This window comes from Equus asinus, chromosome 20 (genome assembly GCF_041296235.1).
Source record: "Equus asinus isolate D_3611 breed Donkey chromosome 20, EquAss-T2T_v2, whole genome shotgun sequence".
In the NCBI taxonomy this organism is placed as follows: domain Eukaryota; kingdom Metazoa; phylum Chordata; class Mammalia; order Perissodactyla; family Equidae; genus Equus; species Equus asinus.
Genome location: NC_091809.1, coordinates 73,766,458 through 73,785,407, shown reverse-complemented (window position 1 = coordinate 73,785,407; position 18,950 = coordinate 73,766,458). Strand labels below are relative to the sequence as shown.

At 34.8% G+C, this 18,950-nt stretch overlaps 1 protein-coding gene across 8 annotated transcripts in view; it reads right to left on the bottom strand.

The window, feature by feature from the left end:
• Positions 1 to 18,950, bottom strand: part of DLG2 (discs large MAGUK scaffold protein 2) — a 1,809,506-nt gene that overhangs the window by 1,775,973 nt on the left and 14,583 nt on the right. For all 8 annotated transcript variants that reach the window (XM_044753763.2, XM_070490530.1, XM_070490528.1 and 5 more), the window contains exon 2: positions 14,629 to 14,760. In XM_044753763.2, coding sequence (XP_044609698.1) covers positions 14,629 to 14,760 — 132 coding nt within the window. The remainder of the gene's footprint in view (positions 1 to 14,628; positions 14,761 to 18,950) is intronic.

The window sequence follows — 18,950 nt, the reverse complement described above, 5'->3', positions numbered from 1 at the left end:
CCTTAATTTCTGTCTTTTCCTCTTTGCCCCCTACATATCTACCTTTTTTTGCATAACGAAAAAGTTATATCCCACTCAAGTCCCTACTTGAGACTTCCTTCTGGGAAGCCCACCACAATTTTTTCTTCAAGAAACATGAGATGAACGAAAGAAACTGCACCTAACTGAACCAAACCACTTAGAAATACACAAAATGCACATCTATACACAACTGAAACATCTATAAGCTACTTCAATTCACCGCATGTATTTATTATGAGTCACATTCACCCACATCTAACACTACAACTTCCTGTCTGATTTCAGATGACCCTCCTTCTACCACTCCACAAAAACTCACAAGCTGCAACCTTTACAACATCCATTTCCACAAGCAAACTTCAGGTCTTTCTCAAAGTGGAGTGTCACTGCAAGAAAAAAACCTCTGTTTCTTATCCTAACACTCCATTCTAAACACTTCTGGACTCCAAGTGTGTGGAAGTTTCCTACACCTAGCAATTCTCTAGTTCTCTATGGACACCAACTGGGTGTCCTACAATCAATCCAATTCTGATACTATCTACTTGGAGTTAGCATCAGACCCCACATATTGAGGGCTCAGTCCCACAACACTGACTCCCCCACCCCACTTCAGATGCCAATCACAAATCTAGGTTGTCACCTGTGCTTCTGACTGACCATTTATAAACTGAAGGTTCCTATAACCCCCTCCTCTGGTTCAGTAATTTGCATTCTAAAGTCTCACAGAAATCAGAAAAGGTTTACTTATTAGATTATTGGTTTATTATAAAAGGATACAATTCAGGAACAGCCAGATAAAAGAGATGCATAGGGAAAGGTACAGGGGAAGGGGTGTTGAGCCCCATGTCCTCTCCAGGTGCACCACCCTCCCAGCACCTCCACTGGTTCACTAACCCAGAAGCTCTCCAAACCCAGTACTTCAGGGATTTTTATGGAGGCCTCATTCCATGGGCATGACTGATTAAGTCATTGGCCATTGGTGACTGAAGTCAATCTCCAGCCCTTCTTCCCTCTCCAGAAGTCAAGAGTGAGCTGAAAGTTCTAACTTTCTAATCACAGGATTGGTTCCCTTGGCAACCAACTCTCATCCTGAGGCTACCCAGGAGTGCCCAGCCATCTGTCATCTCATTAGCACACAAAAAGACACATTACTTTGGAGATTTGAAGGTTTTTAGAAGCTGTGTACCAAGGAAAAGGGGCAGAGATCAAATATATATTCATTATGTCACAGCCATATTTACATATTTCTTAACCAAGCAAGGACTTTTAATCTTCACAGAGTGACCTAGCAGTGCTGGAATGGTCAAAAATAATTCATGATGACTATCATAGAATCAAGAATGTAAGGCATAGTGATGAGTGTTAAGGAACCAGAGTCCAGCAGTGTGGTGGCTGGTAGCCACCAGAGATGGCAAGAGTCAGTGTCCTTAGAACACGTTTTCTGGGGTAAAATCCTAACTGTGCTTTGTATTTCTTGGTTCCTGCCTGAGTTGGATCTCCAGCCTTCCTGCAGTTTCTGTAAGGTGTCTTATATCATTCCAATAAATCCCTTTTCTACTTAAACTACATAGTATTGGTCTGTTATTTTCAGCCAAGAACTCTAAGTCCAAGAGTCATCTATTTCTAGCCTTAATCTGTGTCACATTAGAAATTATCTTGATAAATCAATTCCAGAAGGCAAAAAAGTTAAATTCATGTGTGCTAATAAATCAGGTAGATTCTTAAAGTGCTTGAATAAGTATGACCTCTTTTAAATTTGAAATTGAATCCCACATGCTACTATTCATGGAAATTAGAACTCAGGTCAGTTATAATAAATTTTTTATCTAGTAATTGACACTTTCCAGAAGTTTGGAGATAAATTTGTTTAATTTAAAAAAGGTAAAAGCTAATAAAAAGCTGTGCTATATCTGACTAATTGGTTTCTAAACAAAATTTTAATGAAACTTTTTTTGCATAAAATTTGGCAAGAAAATAATTTTAATATCTCAATTATGAACATTATCAGCTTCATAGAATTTAATGAAAATGTTCATAGTATTGTACATGTCATGACCTCTTACTTCTCCCTCCAGTCTCATGGTATTAAAAAACATTGACACTCTGACTTCTCCTAAATTTAACCTTCAATGTCTGATATTTCCTTTGTATCGTGGATTTCTATATCCAACTGTATACTTAACATACCTACATCAGTGTCTAGTATGCATCTCAAATTTCACACCTCCAAAATCAGACTATTGATCTTCCACCACCACCACCCCCAAATATGCTGCTTTCCTAGACTTCCTCATCTCTGAAAATGGGAATGCCATACTTGCAGATACTCAGGCAAAAAAAAAAAAAAAAAATGAGTCCTCTTTAACTTTTCTATTTTTCTCATACCTGACATCCAATCTATTAGCAAATTCCATTGGCTCTACCTTCAAAATCTAGAATCTGACCACTTCTCACCATTCTCACTGCTGCCACACCCTAATCTAAATCACAATCATCTCTACCTGGAATATTACAATGAACTCCTAACTCATCTCCTCCATTTCCCTCCTTGCATCCTTTCAGGTGATTCTCAACAGGTAATGCAGAGTTGACCATTTTAAACATTAAGTCAGATCACATCATTCTTCTCAAAACCCTCCAACAGATTCCTAGCTCATTCACAATAAAAGCCAATGTCTTCATAATGGCTAATAAATCCCTACATAATCTGTCCCCCTACCATAAGCAAGCTCATTTCCTACTACTGTCTCTCAACCAAGAGTGACTGAGTCCATCACACTGGACTCTTACTATTTCTGGAATAATCTAGGCATATTCCTCCCTCAAGGCCTTTGTACTTGCTCTTTTCTCTGAAGATAGCCATATGACTCAGTCCCTCAACTCCCTCAAGTCTTTTTTTAAATGTCTTCTTAGAAAGGACTTTACTACTTTATTTAAAATAGTAACCCTTCTTCCCCTCCATGGTATTCTCTATTCCCCTTCCCTGCCCTATTTTTCTCTGTGCTGTTTGCACATTGCTGATACTCACCACTTAACTACAAGTTCCATGAGAGCAGGAATATCTGTCTGTCTTGTTCACTGATATATACCCAGCATCTATATCAGTGTTTGACACATCATAGGTGCTCCATAAATATTAGTTCAATTAATGAATAAACTAATGAAAGCTTGGGAAAATACACCATAAAGAATAACTATATCAGTAAGAATATATTTTTAAGTGGTAGTTTTAAATTTCTCAAAACAGCTGAGATGCAGTCAAGAATTCTAAGAGAAAGCTTCAAGTATATCAAAGAACAACATCTGAGAAGTCTTCTACATTAAATACTAGAAGTTAAGTCATATTATTAACAGAGATCCATATTTTTATTCTGTTAAATTTTCATAGTATTGCAGATACCATAAATGTCTTTTATATTATCAGCAGTAACCTCAAAAAGGAGCAGGACATGTAAACAAGTAAAATTTGCATGTTTTAATAGGTCTAGCAATTTTAAATGATGCTGTTTTGATCGCTGCATACCAGCAAACTCCAAGAGATTGTCTGGCAATGCAGCAGCATAATTAACCTAATGTACTTTCCTAACCTCATAAATCACATTCTTCGATGCCCTGAGCTCTTGGCACAAAGACCCTGAAAACAAATGCAAAATCTCTACTGTATTAACTATAAAATATTGCAAACAAAAGAACTCTTTTTAAGTGAATATCTTTTTCAACACAGTACTTATCATCTAAGAATTTAATAATTTTTATTTTAAAGAAAAAGCAAAGACAAAGAAAATGTTAATGCAATTATCGTGCCCAAATTTAAAAGTTGACCATCAGTAGTAAATTAGCTTTTCCCTAATTCACCAAATTATATTATTTTCTATTATATTCCATGAACTCTACTAAGCATTGGGATTAGAGGAGTGAACACGACAACCAAGTCCTGCCTTCAAGAAGCTTATAGTATAGTTGGGAGGGAAAGACCACAAATAAATAGCACCAATAAATATATGTTGATAAGTACAATAAACAAAATTAACTAGAGTAAGAAGAAAAGAATAATCGAAGAAAGATGGCTATTTTAGACAAGGCTATCAGGAAAGGCCTGAGGAGATGGCAATTGGACAGGCACTTGAATGAGTGAGAAAGTAGGCAAACACTTTCAGGAAGAGAAAATAGTAAGTACTAATGCCCTGAAGTAGAAAGATTGTTCAAGGAAAATTTCAAGGCCAACATGATTGGAAGGGAATGGACAATGCTGAAAGTATTAGTAGAAGAGGTGGGAGAGGTAGCCAGGAGTCAGATTATGTAAGACCTTATAGTCATGATGAGGACTCTGAATTTTGTTTTGATAGTGATAGGAAGCCAATGGAGGGTTTTTAAAATAGTGAGATAAATTATCTTTTGTTTCAAAAGGTCACTCTGGATGTTATGCAGAAGACGGATGGGGCAAGAGTGAAAACAAAGGGTTATCAGTTAGGAAGCTAATGCAGTAGACCAGATAAGAGACTATGGTAGCTTAGACCAGGATGGCATGATGGAGATGGTAAGAAGTGGTAGGATTCTGGACTTAATTTTAAAATCTGGCAATAGGACTTACAAATGGATTGAATCAGGATATAAAAGAAATTGAACTGTCCCAGGAAATACAATAGGCTTTTTTGGTCATAAAGTGAAACCAGTTAACAAGGTTATGTGTATTTCTCAGCTACATTTGGCTGCATTGGTGCAGGCATGGCATAAAGAGAGATAGACTTAACCAGAGGATGGTTTTTGCCAGCAGATAGAGGGAACGACAAAGAAATTGAAGCTGTATGCAAATGAGTAATTATAGCAATGAATCATGAATGCTAAGTTGGGTAAGGAGGAACATGAAGACTTATGGTAGCTAATAGATCATGAAAATGTATAGAGCTGATGGTTTAGCAGTGTTTATGGGATCAAAGAATGATTGATATGGAAAATATAGAAATGAACTGGATCAATAGGTGATGAGTGGTGGTCAGAGAGTGGAGATTTTAGAAGGGTGTGGTCATTAATAATGATAAGATACAGAGTAAAACATAAGAGTGATGGCTGAGATGTGGTGGAAGAAGGGATTATTGCTAGAAAGGAGATCAAGAAACTGATCCAAGGAATGAATTGTTCACAAACAAAGCCAAAATAATGACAATAATTTAAATTTGAAAGTAGAAATTACTATGTAGAATATTACTGTTTTCCTATAGTCTTCATTCAATATGCAGAGTCAATATTCCTCTCCGTAATCACCCATGTTTATAAAGAAAGTCATTGCATTAGCTCACACCTTCCATGTTATAATTATAAATATTCAAATTCAGGAAATGGAAGTATCCTGCACCAAAATTTGTTTAGAATTTGCAGAGCCCTGTTAAATACGTTAAATTTTCCATATTTCCAGGGGCTCCATTTCTAGAAGAGATATAGTTTTAAAAATCAGATATGTATGAGAAAAACAGCAAGAAGAACATGAACATGTATCCTGAAAATTACTAAATGGAGCCCTGCACCTAAAATAAGCAGGTTTTGTTAATGATATTAATTATCTCAATTAATGAAATCTAAAATTCACCTTTATAATTATCGTACTATTTCGATCGATTGAAGAGCTCTTAAACTCTTCTTCAAAAAACTCTTGCAGCAACTATTTCTAAAGCACAAGGCTTATTTCTGAAGTAATTGTTTATTTTCAAATGGCTATTTTCAAAACTCAAGGTTTTTCTGAAAGTATTAGTTAATATTCATTCAATACCTTTCTATGAATTTAAAAAATGCTTTAAACTTTTAGGGATTCATGATTAAGGCATTTTGTAAGAACTGGAGTTTGGTGGCTCTAGGTACATTTGAAGACTGGATTTGCAGATACAGAATCCTGCAAAGAGAATTCTAATCTTATGGTTTCATGAAGATCTATTATTTCGGCAACAAACTAGAAACTGAATATAAGGTAGAACCCAGAAAGTAGAAATCATGGAAATTTATGCTGCATGGTATATCTGCAGGTTAATATTGGAATGTTTGGAATTCCCATCGTGGTCTAAGAAGTTCTATGGCTTCTGAGCAACAAATGAGGTGGAGGATAGATGTTTTCTTAAGCAACTCTTAGGACTGACTCATGTAAACAAACTAGGGTAAACCAATGCTCCTCATTCTCTACCACTTCCCTTTGGCAGGAGCCAGAATTGACAGGAGCCAGAGTTAAGAGTATGAAATAACAGAGTTATTTCCTATGACACACTTGTGGAACACATCTTTTTCCATTGTTCCTTCTTGTGGTTAGTTCTTTTCATCACTCAATACTAAATCTGAAAGCAGCGTAAAGAGGTAAGAATCAACATTGAGATCTGTGCTTCAGTATAGTGGGTTCACACATACAACTTACACCACACCATGGATCTGCAAACAAAACATATAGCTCTTTACTATGTCTGTGACTTATCCAGCTGCTTCAGAAACCCTCAGTTTCTGGTTAATTGGGAAAACTGACCATCCAATCCAGTTTAAAGTGTAGTTTGATTCAATAATTTAAATAGTCTCTCCTCCTTGTCTCTCAGTAAAATAATGCTCTGTTATATGGGAGTAGACAATTCTGGGGGAAGGCATACGATTTATCTGCCATGATAGTATTGGCGGTAGAAATAGGTTGGGTTCATTGGATGTACATGCTGTCCTTTGGCTTCTCTGGTCCTTGAGCAATGTCCTTATCCATCTGGTCACTGGATATACTGTTGGTCTCTGATGCAGAAGTCCGTTTGGTGGGACATGGGGTATATTCTTTTGGCTCAGGCAAAGCTCCCAGGCTCTCTGCCTGGCTGACAACACACGCCTTAGGTTATACTGGCACTATACTCCTACATTCCTCCCTGAGGTCATGTTACAATTCCCACTCAGCAGAGACACTGACCAGAACCTTACTGAGATGCTGACTTAATGTCAGCCACTGCCTACCTTTGGACTTCTCCTTATGTAGTAAAAATAAAATCCTACTTGCATGAGCTTTCTACTCCTTTCAAATGAGTACATTTCTAACTTAAACAAGAATCTAACACAGTACCAGGTATGCAGCAACACTCACTTCTTCATCCATTCACTTAACAAATATTTATTTAGTGGCCCTTATGTGCTAGGCACTAAGCTAATTTAAGAGATACAGCAATTAATAAGATAGGCAGGATGGCTGCTCTTATGGATTTACATTCTAGTGGAGAAAGTAATGCAAAAAACACACAAACAGGTAATGTGATAAATGTGAATTGGAGATAGGGTGGACGTGGAGAGTGAGGTGGAAAGGTCCTGTAGAGACACTGAGACCTAAATGACAAGATAAGCCAATAAGGCAAAGATCTAGGTAGGAACGTACTCCAAACAAAAGAAAAGCAAGTAAAAATGTCCTGGGCAGCATTTAGGAGCAGAGAGAAGGCCAGTGTGGCTGCAGTATTTTGAGTAGGGAAGAGTGGTAAGAGATGAGATGAGAGGTAAGCAGAGGTAATAGGCAACCTCACAGGTGAGAAGTTTGAATTTCATTCCAAGGATAATAGATAACTACTACAGGTTTCAATTAATAAATAGCATCTAAACATTTTTAAACAAACACAATACAAGAATATGAATTTGACCAGTTCAAGTAATTCCTTACGATTTTACTGTTTAATCCACATAACTATTTATTTCAAAGCACTTATCACAATTGTACTTATTTGTTTAATGTCTGTTTCCCTTAGTAGACCAGGAGCTCCATGAAAATAGGGTCCACATCTCTCTTGTCACTAAGTTCCCAAGGCCTAACATAGTGTCTCTTACATAGCAGGAATTCAAAATATATTTTGCCAAATGAGAGAAATCTAATGACAGAATATTCCATGGCAGACACCGTGCTACACTCTGATTAGAACCAGTCCCTGCATTCAAGAAGCTCACAGTCTACTGAGACCAACATGTATTCAGTTAACAATAATACCGTGAGATAAGTGCTCCACCGGAAAAATGAACAAACAGTATAGTAACAGAAGGGAGAAAGTGACTAATTTGGCCTAAAAGTAGGGAAAGAACCAAGGAAGTTTTTAACCAAGAAAATAAAATATTCATTTCCTTGGGATGAATGTTTATACTATAAAAGAACGTCTATATCATGTTCTATTAATTTTACTAGTTCTATAGTTCAACAGAACATATACTCTATTGACAAAACTTTTTTAACGTATTATTACCATAATATTTCAAGACATCTTGAAAGGGTTTATTCCTAAAATAATCTTTTAAAATTTTCTCTATATTTTTGTCATTATGCATATCAAGTCCCTACATCTGAAAGTTAAACTCAAGGCTAAACTAGTCATAATATTACTACGCTGGCTGTAGGAAAACCTAGAGGGATAAATCTATTGTGTTCTGCTATTTTGCCAGCTACTATACATTAGTGACAGTGACTGTCACCAAATTTTCATTTATTATGTACTTAGTAGAAACCTCCAGATCCTTTCATGCTCTCAACAAATTTTGGGGGTTGCATTACCTTTCTCTGTAGAGAAGTTTCATATGCCATTGAAATAAATTAATTTTTACCTATTTCAGTTATAGCACAAATAAAAGCATCCTTCATTTAAAAACAACCAGCCTTACAAGCATTATAAGTACATAAATTTAGTTAAATGGTGCCATCTGGTGACATAAATCCTGCAGCAAATATACAAAGTCCAGAGCCAAGAATAGCATCTAATTCTCTTGATAGCATCCAATCTAAAGTGCCAAATTTAACTTAAGAAATACTTGATCCTGCCTGACATGAAACACACAACTAATCACACTTAGTATAAGGCAGTTTAACAAAGGGAATTATAAGGATTGTTTGGGCCACATTTTATGCTTACCACTCTTGTTTCTCAAGTTTACTTTCAAACTTAAGTCTTTGGAAGAGATTTAAATCTAATGTGATGCCTAATCCAACTCCTAGAGGACATTTTAAAAGCATAAATATCAAAAACATCTTGCCGCTGTTCGTCACATCCATTTCCTCACTCTTCTTCTGACCTCTATGAAACTGCATAATTTTCATCACCTCAAATACCACTTCCCTAAGGAAGCTTTCCCTAATTCCACCGCTAAAGTTAAGTCTCTCGTTCACAGCACCCTGTACTTCTTTGTGGTATTTAACACAATTGTAAATATAAACTACGTACGCAATTTTGTTTAATGCTTGTCTTCCCAGTGTTATCATAGTGCTTGGCACAGTGTTTAATAAATATCTTTTGAATGAATGAATGGATGGATGGATAGGTGGGAAAAAATGTCCTTCTCTATCTTCTCTTCTTACCCAAATCCTATCGGTGACAAGACCCAGCTCAAGTTGACATGTTATATAAAAGCTGCCCTGGCAACACCAATCTACAATGATCCCATGCTTCTCTGAACTCCTTCAGTACTTTGGTCCAGCCTCCAGAGTTTAGTCTTTGATTATACCCTGTCTTGTACTTGTTTGAATGTACGTGAATATTATCTTCCCAACTGGCCTTAACCTCCTTAAGGGTAAAGATTTGGTCTTTAATAATATCCATCTGCATATGTACATATAAATAGGTAAGCATTTCACAAATACTTCATTAATTATTATTACTCAATTGCAATAATTAGAATACTGCACTCTTATTACTTTAATAGGTATTGTAAACAAATACTTGGGAACACAGTAGACCTTAGTATCTAAGAATTTAACGTTCCCTGCTTTGACCAGTCAAGACTTATTTTATGATATATGGTAATTTAGTTGTTTAACTAGAGTACATCCTTTGAGGTTGTGAGTGGCAGCAAGCACTTACCTAATGAGTGAGCTTCACACATGGCAACAGCAGCACCTCAGTGTAGCTTTGCTATTCTCTATCCAGAGCCCCATAGGTAGAAACTAACATTAAGTATCCAAAGGAAAAAAAATCACTTCAATGCTTAAGATGCGCTATTGTATTTTAAAAAGAAAATTAGATGCCACAATGCTATTCATTAATTTATGGATTCTCAAAGTACTCAAGATACATTCCAGAATGATAATTGCTCATTATACTTGTTAAAGATCAAATCAGATCTTTATAGTACCCAAGAATGAAGAAATGCCACTGTCATATTTTCCCAAGTTTATTAATAATATTCACATACTCTGTCACTTTCTTTGTGTGGCCAAATATCTAGCCATTTGAACATATGTTCTCAAATTTTAGCATGCCTCAGAATCACCTGGAAGCCTTATTAAAATACCATTTACTGAGCCTTACTTCCAGAGTTTCTGATTCAGTAGGTCTGGGGTGAGGCCCAAGAATTTGCAATGCTAAGTTCCCAGGTGATGCTAATGCTGCTGGTCCAAGAACCACAGCTCAGAATCTCAGCTTTGGAGGATTAAAGCCAAGTTGTTCCAAATCAGATAATTGTGTGGGCCTTCACTCTCAATATAATCTATAAAAAATCCTTTGACTTTCTATGATCAGGTGGAAAAATTATACATTATAATGAACAATTAAGACCAAAATAGCCATGATGTTTCAAATAGATGTTATTTTGAAATTAAAATATTACATTAGAATTACTACATTGGGAAAATTTGCAGGCTTTCTTTCTCAAACTAAAATGTGATAAAACTCTGACACAGATTGATTTTTGTAGCACCTATCATCATTATACTTAAATAATTAACAAACCACATACCTAATGTCTCTTTTCCCCTACTTGATTTCCTTTACCCACAAGAACAAGGACTGTATTTTCTTCTATAGTTTACTGTTGGATCCCTATTGCCTAGCACAATGTCTACTGAATTGTTGAGTAAATGAATAAATAAAACTTATTGACAACCTATTATTGTTAAAGGTCCACAAACTGGAGGTACTAGATTAATTAGATATAACCCCAACTCTCAAGTTACTCAGTCTATCAAGGGGACAGAAATATATTCAATTTATCATAAGGCAATGTAATAAGTACTTTATACTAATATAAACAAACTGCTGTAAGACATAATGAATGAGCTGGTGAAAGCTGCTAGTAAATAGGGACATGGTAGAAGGCTTCAACAAGTAAGTAATAAATCCCAATATGTAGTATATCTACCGTATCACCCGTATTGCTAGTAATCTCAAGTATCTATGGGGTTCTAGGTTATGCTTTAGGGAAATGAAAAATATTCTAACTCTAATGCAAAGTCTGACATGCAAGCCTCCATAAAGTAGGATTAGCACATTTCTAAGATGTTGCTACTGGCAAAATTTTAAGGAAAATATCACTTTACTGCCCATTTTGTTCTACATCTTTCCCAAAAATTCCCCCTCAAACACTGCAGTGAAATAAGAGGAAATAAAATTAAAGCAAGGTTAACAAGATTTTAGAAGGGGTTGAAACCTATTAAATATATACACATAGTTCTATCCATATTTGTATAAGTAATGAATAAAGAATAAGATAATTTTCAATAAGGTATAAAAATGAAGAACATTTATAGTACATATCCAAAAATTAACTGACCCATTACATTATTAAAATAATTTTTACAAATAATTATGGCGATAATATAGATCTTTAAATTTTCAAAGTAGATCTGGAAGAGAACCATAAAAATAATTAAAACTTTCTATCTTGCTCTTCATCCCTAAATGAAGAATAAAAAACTTAATATAGTGCCTTGAAAATCTGAAATGTTTCAGCTATACTAAATAAAAGAAATCTAAATTAATTTGTAAAATATCATGGAATTCCAATTCACTGATATTCAAATTCTGTAGTGTTCATAACACAATCATCATAAAACTGTAATTATCCATTTGACAAAATTTTTTCCTTGGTATTACCACAAGATGTCACCCTAAGCTTAACATCGAAATGTGCTTCTTCCAGCATATTGCTATTTTAGGCATTTTTCTTTTTTTGTACTTTGATGAAGACTAATTACTAACTTTTAAAAACTTAAAGTGTCTTTATTGTCAATTATTGCTAAATGGAAAATCAAAACAAAGAACACAGGCATTCTAGAAGCAAAGAGGAAGAAAGGTAAATAGTTTATCATTCTCTACGCTTATCACATATCCTGCTCTTTACCATAAGAACAATATATCTTACCATCGGATTTTATATTCTTCTATGTTATTTTTAAAATCTTACAGAATGTGCATATATTACTTTTAAAGTCAGATATTGTTATATTTTAAAAATTAAGAAAATACAATACCTTTGCTATCAACTTCCACCCTATTATCACAGAACCCAGTTATAAAATGCTTTTATGCACTATAATAACAGTCAAAGTTATGCAGACAGAATTCTGTCCTCAAAGATTATACCATCTAAGACATACCAGTGTTTGGGTTTTTTTTAAGCATGTGATGAAGGACCACAAAAGGAGGATAGCGTTCATTTTCAAATTGATACTTGTCATCTGTAGAGAGAATGCTTAGTTTCCTGGTCACATGTAAATATTACAGCACATTCTGCAATAATAGTATTTTACTTTACTATCCATTTAGGTTGAGTTTTCTGCATTATGATTTCCCTGTATTTCTTCGGTTAATTGACACTCATGCAAGGTATTTTATCAAGGTACTGGCTATCTGAATATCAGAACAATTGGTGAAGCCACTATCTTTGATTACTTATAACAAGAAAAGTGCGGAAGGGAGTTAGTTCAAACAGAAAGTAAATTATAGACCATAACCAATGCCCTATTTATCAATTGCTCCCTACTTATCCTTTCATAAAGATATAATCCCCTCCAGGATGCAGAGGGCTACATGGTTTTTCTTCTTTTGTGTCATTAAAGAAAATGCACGGTGAGACACTCAACATTCAATCGGAATAAATTATCAATTTATTGCAGTAGAAAATTATGTTTTGTTATATAATGTTGTTCCATTCTTTGCACTCTGGTTTATCCCAAAATGACTTTTAAAGACCAGCCAAAGCAAATTTATCCATTCAAAGCTGGGCATCAGGATTACTTACATAACAGCTTTTTACAGATTATTGTTGCCTCTCATTTTATTAGAGAAATTCAAACTACGCTATAGGCTTTTTGCCGACATATTTATCACTCACTCAAAACAATGGCAAAATTGCAATTCTTTGTCATTCATTTCATCTTTTATTCCCTATGTAATGATGTTGCATTACCAAATGGTTACACTACTAAAGTATAGTAGAATATCTAAAGCATCCAACGATACTCTTCCTAAATCAAGTTCTCAAAGACTCAAACTCTCAAAAGACTTAGCCAATATTAACTAAACACATCATACAAATCTATTTAGAGACATTGCCATTCAGTTAATGGCCTTTACTAAATATTAACTAGATGAAACTATTAATTTTTAATTGAGAAATTTGTGGCTTAAAAATGTTCTCTAAAATTCTATTTTCTAATGACAGGGTTTATTTAAATTCTATAAGATTTCATTTAGAGTTGTTTTTATTTAATACCGGCTAAGATGATTATAGTTATTCGTGTCATTAATTCTTACCAGCCACAAAAGAATATTTTAAAGAAATTAATCCACAGGCAAAATAATCCTATAAAGCTTTTCATTCTATTTTTATTCAATAGACTGATTTTCAAATTTTCAAAATTTAATGGTTTTTAAATTATATTCAAACCATAAAGTTGGAGTTTTGTCAATAAGTATAGACATTTATAATAAAAACATAGATAAAATATTTTCAAGATTAATCCTCACAAATTCCCATTTTTAGATTTTATATCAGTAACCACTAGGCCTGAAAAAGTAATGATAATGTCTAGTAGACTCAGTTATTTCTTTAACATGTACTGTTTAAATCCAGTAAAATATATCGTATAATTAAGTGAGGACTTTTTTAATCATTTTGTTAATTGATTGTTTTTGTTGAGAGGGGGTGTTTGTTTATATCTTTAGCTAGTTTATTTTCACTCCTAAAATATCATGAAAAAAAGAATTAAAATTTATCTGCATAAATGCAAAAGATGTATATATGAAGACATACATAAATAAGCATATCCTTGACTTTCTTCACAATCTTTAATAAATTCAAGAATAAACATAAGGTTAAACATTATGTATTTAGAGTCATGATAAATTGACAAAAAATCCAATGCACTGAGACTTTCATCAATCAACTTTTCAATTTGAATCATAAACTTACTTAAGAGAAGCCAAAAAGATACAGAGTGTTTTAATTTTTGTTTTAAGAAGAGAATAAAAGTAGAACTAAGATTCTGAGTAGAATCTGACATCATTTTTCAGGTTAGGCAATTCCTCCTCAAGAAGAAGGCAACTTCCTCCTTTAGCATATTTGTCCTCAATTTTTTGCAACAAACTATTCAAGTTTTTTCCTGTGTAAAGTTTTCTTCCTATACAAGAATCATTCTTTCAATATTTATATTTTTTAATAACCTACACTTTGTTTCTATTTTATAACAGTTCTTTTTTAGGCTAATCTTAAATAAGAAAAAGAAAAAACAAAGATTTCCTTATACTATCAAGGAAAATTATTTCAGTTTTAAATTTGGTTAACATCAGGTTCTTTGATCACATTACTGAAACTATTAAGCCTGATTCTGACCATTAAGATGATAAATAATTTTTTAATACATACCTAGCAAAGCTTGGAATAAGCTGCTCTTAAAGATACCCATCACCTTTTTAACAGCATTGTTCAACTGCTGCTCCTCTGGTTTCCTTAATTTTTTGCAGTATTCTTCCAGTAATGACAAAGCTCGATCAGTATCTGAAAAATAGGATTTTAAAATTCTATCTTATGGTCTTAGAAAAATAGTGAGCTAACATTAAACTATTCTATAGTTGTATTCCTAATTTCATGACACAAAATAATTTAATAAAATAATCATAAATTCTATAAACTACCATATGAAATTGATAACTACACTCAACTACTAATTTTAAGAACCCACTTTAATATCTATAGTCCTGTCTTCCAAAAGAATGTGCAACTATGAAACAAAACAGAACAAAGGTCCTGAATGCAGTGCTGGCCAATTGATGCTCACATAGTAGATGTGATTCTCTTGTCAGAACAATAATCTTAAAATTGATGACTTCCTGCAAAACAATGCCCAGATTAACTTAAATTTTGAGGCCTCCCTCCCATGATCTGTTTACAATCTATATTTTCAGCCTTATTTATCACTATATATTCTACCTCCTCCATACACACACACATAGTGCACAAGTCACATTGGATTACTCACTTTCTCCCTCCACTTCCCAATACACACACACACATACTTTCTCTACCTTTTCCCACCTCTGTACTTTTCTTTGCTCTTACTGCCCCTTGTATTGGAATATCCTCCCCCATATCACTCTCTCTCCCTGGAATCAATGTGCTATAATGGAAAGGGTTTGTTGTCACCCACATCTGGGTCTGAAACCTACTTATGAGCTCTGTGTGTCCTCTAACGTTATTTAACCTCTCTGAGCTTCAGTTTCCTCACAAGTAGTAGGATTAAGTTACACAATACTTACTACAATGTCTAGTGCATAGAAAGCAATCAACAAGTCAACTGAAAACCTACTTTCCCTTAATTTAGACTTAATTCAAATCCTCTAGGCATTATATAGTATTCACAAATACTATAGGCATTCTTAATACGTACTGTTATATTATGGCTTCTTGAATACATGTCTTCATCCAACACAACACAAAATACCCTTGAAAAAGTCACCAGAGTGACAGTGCTTCTATGTGTGTAGGGGTAACAATTGTCTTTTTTTGGAAGTGAGAAGATTCAACTCTATTGTTCAAACATGAAGATCTATTTGGAGAATGTCAAGTCACATATTTTTATGCTTTTTTTTTTTTGGTGAGGACGATTGGCCCTGAGCTAACATCTGTTGCCAATCTTCCTCTTTTTTTTTTTCCTCCCCAAAGCTCCAGTACATAGTTGTATATCTTAGTTGTAGGTCATCCTAGTTCTTCTACATGGGATGCTACCACAGCATGGCTTCATGAGTGGTGCATAGGTCTGCACCCAGGACCCAAACCAGAGAACCCCAGGCCACCGAAGCAGAGTACACAAATTTAACCACTCGGCCACAGGGCCGGCCCAGTCAAGTCACATATTTTCAACTAAACAATACTTATGTAACACAAAAAATACAGTAACTGATTTACCCAGACCTGAAATGCATTACAAGAGCGGGCAAGACCCACCTTAACCAATAAACAACTCCTTTCATCACCAACTTGTGTTTTGGAAAACTATGTTTAGAAAGCTTGTGAAAAAAATAGCAACAGCCAAAGTGACCAAACCAGAGTCTTAAATATTACATGGGTAATTTTCCTGGTTTTATGATTTATATATTTTTTATTGGCTCTCTGTGTTTGAGGGGTTCCTGTCTAAGGAATTAACATTATGCAAACTCTTAATACGCAAGGTACTTTTATGAAAATGATTTCTTATGTGTATCATCTGGGGTGAAAGCCGAGTGAAATTATCATCAGTTTCCCACAAGTTCATCCCATGCTCAGACTCTCTCGTGAGCAAGAGCTTTACTTTGAGTGAATGCCACTTCCTTCAAATGTCTCTCTTGGTATTCCTGGTGCTTCTCCACCCAACTAGAGCTCTTCTCTCATTACGTTGTATTTCAAATCATATGATGAATTTTCACTGAAATTGCCCTGCTATGAGGTTTATTCTTTTTATTCCAGCTTTATTGAGGTATGACTGACAAAAATCGTATATATTTAAGGTGTACAATGTGAAATTTTGATAAATGTATACATTGTGAAATAATAACCATAATCATTATCACAAAGACAATGAATTATCTTTGAATTTTAAAAACTCTCTCCCCCTTCCAATCTACCATTTTCACAGACTAAATACCAACTATAATAATAGTTCATATTTATTGAGCACTTTATTTCATATCTCCTTTCTCCTGAACATTCCAACTCTTCTTCCCCACAGCCATTCTCAGCTGATGAACTTGCTTCCTATTTCATGGAAAATCAGAAGAAAATTTCCACAGGCTCCTAACATAACATCTACTGACTTACCTGTAACTGCACCCCTATATTCTGCTTTCCCTTCTGTTACTATGGATAAAATATTTGTGCTTCTCTCTAAGGCCAACTCCTCTATTTGAGCACCTGAACCTAAGCTCTCTTGCCTACTCAAGGACATTGCTCCATCAATTGTTTTCCTCTCCAATCAATCATTCCCATCAGCAGATAAATAAACTGTAATATCAACGATTTTTTAAAACTTTCCTTTGCCCTTCATTCCTCTCCAACTAACTGTAGTCCCCATTCCTCTGTTCTCCTCTACAACAAAACCCCTTCAAATACTTACCATCTCCACTTCCTTTCCCTCCATTCTCTCTTGAGGCCACTCTAATCATAGTTCTCTTTCCTATAATTCCACTAAAACAGCTCTTTTCAAGGTTACCTATCATCTCCAGCAAAAAGAGGAGGATTGGCAGTGGATGTCAGCTCAAGGCTAATCTTCCTCAAAAAAAAAAAGATATGTGCACCCCTACGTTCAATACAGCATTATTCACAATAGCCAAGACTTGGAAGCAACCTGGGTTCCCATCAAGGGATGAATGGATAAAGAAGATGTGGTATATATACACAATGGAATACTACTCAACCATAAAAAACAATGAAATCTGGCCATTTGTGACAACCTGGATGGACCTTGAGGGTATTATGCTAAGCGAAATAAGTCAGAGGGAGAAAGTCAAATGCCATATGATCTCACTCATAAATAGAAGATAATAACAAACAAACATAGGGACAGAGATTGGATTGGTGGTTACTAGAGGAGAAGTGGGGAGGGAGGCGGGAAAAAGAGGTGATTAGGCACATGTACATGGTGATGGGTTGTAATTAGTCTTTGGGTGGTGAACATGATGTAATCTACATAGAAATCGAAATATGATGTACATCCAAAATTTATATAGTATTGGTTTATAATATTATTAGTACTGGCAAATATGATCTCACACAGACCTTATTAAAATTTGAATGTTGGTATTCAGAGTCTGTATCAAGTTGTTCTTTCCTGTAAAGCACGCTAACTCTTAACCCTCAAAATATTTTCAGTGATCACTTTACACATTCTGAGAGTATCACGCAGCCACTGATGTAGTCTACACAGAAATCAAAATGTAATGATGTACACCTGAAATCTATATAATGTTATAAACTAATGCTACCACCATAAAAAAATAAATAAAAAATGAAAGAAAATTTTAAAAAAAGAAAATGAAACAAGGATGACTTATGTGATAAACCTTCACTCAATTCTTCATCAATTACGTGATTTCTTCGCTGAATCAGATAATAATTTTTGAACAGTAGACAAATACTTCATCAATTTCTGTGCCAATCACAATATAACAGCCATAGACACAACATACTTTTAATTTACACATGCCTTATTAACATTTTCTTTATCACTGTATTATCAGCAAAAGAATAAATCAAGCCCCCATTTATAGCATTTGCAATTTCTGAGATGTAAATATTCCCACCACGGCCAATTTCAAGCTACCAACATGACATCAATGAATGCAGCCTCGGGAAGAGATGTACAGCAGCACGCCATTACGCAGCTTTTCCACCATACAGATACAACAGATGTAAACAACCTCAAGAGCATAAATGGTATGAAAATGTAGAAAAAGAATTAGGAAATGATGAGTTTTGAGTATTTATTACCTTTATTTTTAACGTAATTTATTTAATGTAAGTTTCTATAATTTAATTTTTTAATGGCAGCATTTAAACCAGCTTGCAAATCTGTTGAAAATGTAACGATAGACTCTTGCAAGCTGGTGTGAGCCTGTTCCAGCACACCACTGCTTCCAGGGCAGCACTCTCTTCCAGGTTCTCCTCCTGTATTGTGCATGCCCCTTCTCAATCACTTTTATTGGCTCCTCCTCATT